The sequence below is a fragment of the Myotis daubentonii genome, chromosome 1 (genome assembly GCF_963259705.1).
Source record: "Myotis daubentonii chromosome 1, mMyoDau2.1, whole genome shotgun sequence".
Classification (NCBI taxonomy): Eukaryota; Metazoa; Chordata; class Mammalia; order Chiroptera; family Vespertilionidae; genus Myotis; species Myotis daubentonii.
Window position 1 is genome coordinate 32,812,935 of NC_081840.1, and position 6,651 is coordinate 32,819,585.

General features: G+C 36.4%; 1 protein-coding gene across 3 annotated transcripts in view; it reads right to left on the reverse strand.

Annotated features, from left to right (window-relative positions):
• Positions 1-2,596: 2,596 nt before the first annotated feature.
• The window catches only part of SLC38A6 (solute carrier family 38 member 6), a 65,504-nt gene continuing 61,449 nt past the window's right edge, over positions 2,597-6,651 (reverse strand). For all 3 annotated transcript variants that reach the window (XM_059694289.1, XM_059694280.1, XM_059694297.1), the window contains 4 exons: positions 5,772-5,896; positions 4,458-4,602; positions 4,257-4,351; positions 2,597-4,076 (listed from right to left, as the gene is read on the reverse strand). In XM_059694289.1, the coding sequence (XP_059550272.1) occupies positions 3,993-4,076; positions 4,257-4,351; positions 4,458-4,602; positions 5,772-5,896 (449 nt within the window). In that variant the 3' untranslated portion in view covers positions 2,597-3,992. The remainder of the gene's footprint in view (positions 4,077-4,256; positions 4,352-4,457; positions 4,603-5,771; positions 5,897-6,651) is intronic.

Below are 6,651 nucleotides of genomic sequence, written 5' to 3' on the forward strand. Positions count from 1 at the left end.
ACACAGCCCAATACAGGTTTAGATGAATTGGTTGGGCCCTTGTGTTTCTATCTAGCATCTACTTTCCATTTATATATACTGTACTGGCAATGTCAACATGAGAGGCAGCCCAAATGGAAATACTGTCCACACCCAGCTGCCCACAGATTATCTAGCAACTTGATCCTGCAAATACACGGGCAGAGACTGGACACAAGAAAAATTCATTGACATGGTGAAGGAGGCACTGCTCATAAAATGCTCATACAGCCTTATTCTTAGCCTCTAAAACTAATTATTTCAGAATCGATTGGCTAGAAGACTTCCATCAATGGGTGGAATGCACATTTCAAATATACAACATTACTACCACAAAGAACACACAACGCCTCTCCCATTGGATCCCTGCTCACTTCAACCACATGCCATACCCCCAAATGGGGAAGAAAATAGCTGTTAAAGATGCATACCTTATGTGAGGCAAAGGCAGAACTTGAGAGTTGCGAAGATGATAATGCAAGGATTATTTCATAAACCATTTAAAGGCATGTGCAAAGTTTACCTGAAAATGGATGGTTTCTTTCTGCTTTTCCACTGGTGAATTACTAGTGGAACTTTAATATAAATGGTGCCATGGTAGGAAGAAACACTAGAGTACAGGAACAAATAAAGCCAGGGAGGAACTTGCAGATAACAGAGAATCTATGGTACTTTCAAGACTTCAATTCTATACCTAAATTGTGCTGAATTTCAGATTCTGCTTCTAGGTGAAAAAGAAAAAAAACAACAACAAAGATTTCCAGACCTCGGGTGTTTAAAGGGCCTTCACACAGTAAATCAACCCACTGCTGTCTTGTTTTCTCCGCAGCCAGACTGAAATAATACAGCACCAGCAGAGGTGTGAATTACCCCCATTCATCTTAATGGAGTGTTAACTTCAAAGGCTTGTTTTAACCATTTAAATGCTAAGCTCATGAGTAAACATTCCGTTAAAAAAAGTACAATTTAAACATTCACCCTCAACATATGAAAGTAATTTTATATTCTCAGCACTTCGTCTTTTAATTTAGCAAACAAGTCTCCAAGTGTTGGAGAAGTATACATTTTGTGCTTAACTTCGTTTTATTTTAAATAGTTATTACCTAATAAATTATGAACATTAAGCCCATAATGAGAAGGCCTATATTTCGCAGGAAAAACGCTGAGGAGTACTTGAAGGTTTTTGGGTAATGCCGGTGAAGGGGGCACTGCTCATACCAGCCATCTTATTAGCTTCTTCCAAACTCATAGGGAAAGCTGTGACTCTAAACAGGCAACTAGATAAGGCAGAATATTAACGTAAAATAAAAACACCTCCACAAATAATTTCTCTTGATATTAACAGAGTTTTGTGCAGAGTGTTCAAAAGGTTACTTGTCCCTTTGCCAAACCTCACATGATCCTATCCCATGAGCGGGTGACAAATGTAATAATTGATGCCCAGCTGTCATCACACTTAACATTTGCCCCAGGGGGCATCCTTGCATCTGTTGCAGACTTAGGGTTATTTTGGTATTACTGCAGTTAGATTTATTTAAGCAGCTGAACCCCTATTTGTATTTGGATCTATAATTTCATAAACAGAAAAAGAGGGTACAAGAATGAGCTTATCAGGTTGATAGACTCTGGCTGACCCAAAGCCACATGGAAGGCCATGCCTGGCGGTGCCTCTGGGACCAGGCTAAGTGCCCAGTTCCAGGAAGGCATTAGTAGGAGTCCAGCTGGGGTAGAACTGTGGGAAAGCACTACAGTTGTGCAAGATGCAAGATGAAGAAATTCCATGTCCCTGATTGAAAGCAAATTTATTTTATTGCTCTAGATAAAGGGATGGAAGAAAGGGGATAAATAGCTAATCTATGAAGGGAGCCTATTTCAAACTGTACCTAATTTATACAAGGTCACTTAATCCTCTCAGCACAACCCTGTATAATTGGTATTAACTCCATTTAATACCTATGTGAAAGTGGAGGCTTAGAGAGGTTAAGTAGTTTCCCTAAACTCACTGAGATTTGAATCTAAGTCTTTCTAACCCCCAAACTTGGACTTCTTCCATTATACCATGCAGATCTCAGATTTGCCAAGAAGTATCTTAACTCAAAAGAAAAGCTCAGTTGTCAATTTTTCAGCCAATTTCCTAAGTGGGAAGCAAGAGGCACCTGCAAAAGTGTGGATTTCCATACATGCAAATTGGCATTTTGCATATAATTCCCTACTTTACATGTGCACAGGGATGGGATTACATTTTCACTGATACACCCTGACTTTGGTAAACTGCTAACGTGCCCTTTACATAGAATATTCACGGGGAGGAGAGACCCAGCTTCTGGTTTCCAACCAGAAACAAGCCACATCACTGGGAAGACTGGAATGATTTATAACCTCCAAACAAAATATGACATAAAGCATCAATATTTGTCATATTGCCAAGTAGAAAGTCACATGTTTTAGTGACAAACAAGAAAGCTCAGAGAACTTTCAAGTCCACAGCCAAGCATCACAATTCTGTCTCATAATGCACAACAGAGAAAAATCACAAAAGTTTCTGGGAGAGGATCTGGAGTCAGGGCAAAGTACCAAATGGAATAATCCCACAGTTTTATTGGTGATTGACGTTGACAACATTAGCCCACAAGCTAAGGTTCAATTTTGTATATAAGCTTAACACATTGATTTCTTTAAAAAATAAACAAAAGATTGACTTAATATATTTAATAACATTAAACACTTCTGCTCTGTGAATTACACTGTTAAAGAGAATGAAAAGAGAAACAGACTGGGAGAAAATCTTTGCAAAACACATATCTGATAAAGAACTGGTATCTAAAATATACAAATGCTTAAAACTCAACAATGAGAAAACAACCTAAGTTAAAAAACAGGCATAAGATCTGAACCTTACCAAAGAAAATACACAGATGACAAATAAGCACATGAAAAGATGATCAACATCGTATGTCATTAGGGAAATACAAATTAAAACAACAGAGGTACAACTACACACCTATTATATTGGTAAAAATACAAAATACTGTCAACACCAAATGCTGGTGAGGATATAGAATAACAGGAGTTCTCAATCACTGCTGGTGGGAATGAAAAATGTTACAGCCACTTTGGAAGGCAGTTTGGCAATTTCTTACAGGACTAAACATATTCTTACCACAAGATGTGGCAATTGTGTCCTTTGGTATTAACTAAAATAAGCTGAAAATCTATGTCCACACAAAAAACTGCAGTTTTATTCAAAACTGCCAAAATTTGGAAGCAACCAAGAGGTCCTTCAATAGGTGAATGGGAAACAAAACTGTGGTACATCCAATAAATGAGCTACCAAGCCATGCCAAGACATGTACAAAACTTAATTGCATATTGCTTAGTGAAAGAAGCCAGTCTGAAAGGTTAGATACTATTTTTAATTCCAACTATAGGACATGCTACAAAAGGCTCAGAGTTTTTACAAAGGTAGTGAAATTATTAGTGATTGCCAATGCTTACATCAAGAGTGAACCCCAATGTGAACTATGGACTTCAGTTAATAATAATATTTGGCTCAACAAGTATAATAAATATACCACAATAATTCAAGATGTTAATAATATGGGAAACTATGGATGTTTTGGGGGTGAAGCCACATATGGGAATCTACTTTCTGCTCAACATTTGTGAAAATTAAAACTACCCTAAAAAACTAAGTCTATTAATCTAAAAAAAGCAACAGACCCACAAATAGCCAAAGAAAAGATTGACCTAATACATTTAAGAGTATTCTGAGTTTGTTTCTTATTTTGATTAAAACTGCTGAGTCCACTTTCCCTTGCCCACTCCCATGTTGTTCCACTTTTCAGTTAATACTGTTTACAGAAATGTTAACCCATATAGAGAGCATTCATCTAAGGTACCTTCCAGAATTGGGTGGGAGTTTTTTTGCATATGGAGGTAAATTATTCTTCACAAGAAATGAGAAAAGATATCTTTCATTTGTTATTAATCCAATTAAAAATGATGAGGGCTAAACTAAAAGTCCCAACCAAAATTCCAAAGATGAGCAAAACAAAGGCCTGTGGAAATAAGAAAAGAGATAAAAACAATTAGGGTATTTTTTTAAATCTCCACCCTTTCCAATAATGTTTGTTATCATTCAAAATACATTATTTTTTATGTAGATAAAATAATTAGAAAATGACAAATTATTTCTTAAAATAGGATTCTTAAAAGAAACAAAACAAAAATCAACCTACCCCGAGCTTTTTCCATGAGAGGAAATCCTCTCTGCTAAGTTTAAGATAAAATAGTCCTGGGAATACAAAAATCAAACATGTGGATGTGCTGGAACCTTTAAGCAGGAGAAAGAGAGAGGATGATTGCCAGACTCAGATGTTAGGCTGGATAACAAGTTTACCCATTTTATTATGTGGATCTTTTTGAAATATAAAACTTACCAACTACACCAAATACATTCTTAATGTCAGGAACATATATTGCAAGTAAAACAATGATAATATTGAGTGCTAGCGTGATCACAAAATGGTGAATCCATGAGAATGGAAAATTGGAGAAAAACATCATCATTAAAGCTTTCCTTGCCTGTATAGCATAAAGAGAAAGAGATTTAAGCAAAGAGAAAGTGTGAAAGCCAAAATACTCGCTTGGGGAAACACATGTACAGTACCGTAACCATGATATTCCTGTCTTCAACACCACTTAGTTTTCAAAAATATAACATAAACCATTATCGTGTTTATTATTCACAAACTAAGAAATACATATTTCTGTGTGATCTTCATCAAAATTATTTTGCTTTAATTCTTGAAAAACTGTTCACATACAATTTCTTTAAGTTGCATAATTTTCAAAAGTATCAACAATAACACTGTGTGATGAAATCTCAGAGAATCATTAATTTCAACAGAAGAACAAAAGGTTTAAAACGAGAAAAGAAATCATGCCATGTGGAAGAAACACCACTTACTATTTTATTTTATATTATCTGTCTCACAGCATGTAAATATGAAAACTAATTCATGACACTTCCCACTGCTAAGGCAGGCAGCAGGCGGTCACGTCCACAAATGTTTACACAGCCCCTGCTGCACTCCTGGCCCTGCAGTCTGCACAGGGAGGGGGCAGAACTCCTGAAGGCCCAGGTCTTAAGGAACTCACTGTTCAGGAATTCAGGACTTCCATGCAGAAGCATTTATACCCAAAGCCTTTGTTTCCATTTTCGCAGAAATTCTTAAGATTCTTAAGTATGGCAACTAAATGCAGAATGAAAATCTGTTCTGCCCTTAAACTATAATTCTAGAGCAAATAAAAGAGTTGGACTTAGATTAAACTAGAATGTCTACATGAAGATAAATTTACAATAAACCAGAAGGAGCTTATTTTTGCTGACTTGACTTTTTCCTCTTCATGCACATTCTTTTGAAAAAAACAGAATACAGAATTAAAAAGGGGAAAAAACACACACACACATCCAAAACCTTAGAAGAACTATAGTCTCTAAATTGGAAACAATGCTGTGGGAAAGCATAAATCTAAACTAAATCTCAAAAAGCACAAATTAGCTTAGGGGTTCACTGTTATTTTTGTGCATTCATGGGTTATACGCAAGTATGGGATCTTTGATCAATTACTTAACAAATGAATAAGATACACAAGACTAGATGTGATTCAAACATTCTAGTCTGCAAAGAATTAGTGTTGCCACATTAGGGAGCTGCTACACCAACAGCAAAACCTTTAAGAGTACTTACAGGGAAGTGGATTAGAGGGACTGTCAAAAGCACAGCAAACAGTATGCATAACTTCACAGTCCTCACAACAACATCATGAGGCAAGTATTTACTATAATCTTCAAGTATATCAGACGCCACTTTGTCTGTAAATTTAAAGAAATAACAATAAGGATCACAATAAAAACTACTAAGATGTCAATAACAGCAAAATTGTTTGCCTTTGCACAAAGGAATCTTAACAGATTTTGGATTCCCAGTCCCCAACCCATCTCTGGCCTTTTTCTCTCCTATGAAACACAGAGACATTAGTTAAATATCTTCTTGAAGCCCACGATCTCTTCTTTTAATGATACTAGAGATCAGCACAGGCAGAACTTAAATTATGACAATAAAATATATATAAAAATATCTCATTAGAACTTTCCCACAATCGGAAGGTTTTGAACATGTATGTTGTTTGCTTTGTAAAGTGCTTTCACGTGTACATACTACTGAATTTGGTCCGTGTGATAATAATATAAGATTAGTAGCTCATTGGGGCAGAGCTAGCACAGCTGTACACCTTTTTTTTTTTTTTTTTGTACCAAAGCCAATACCTTTTCCTCAATACTGCAATTTTTCTAGAGTCTCACTGAGTTGTGCGCATCTGACCAGTTTCCTCAACATCTCATCTGCAGATAATCTTTCATACAAGTTTTAGGGAACTGGCTTACTTAGCTAGCCAGTGTGGTAGTCAGTGACAGAATTTGTACATGGTAACCATGCCTTATTCCACGGTGTTCTTCCACTCCCATGTTTTCCGCACCCCAAGACAGACAAGGTGTACCCAAGTGAGGGTATTCAGAACATTGCATATCACTGCCTTGTAGGGAAAGACAGATTTATTTGTACTTATGAA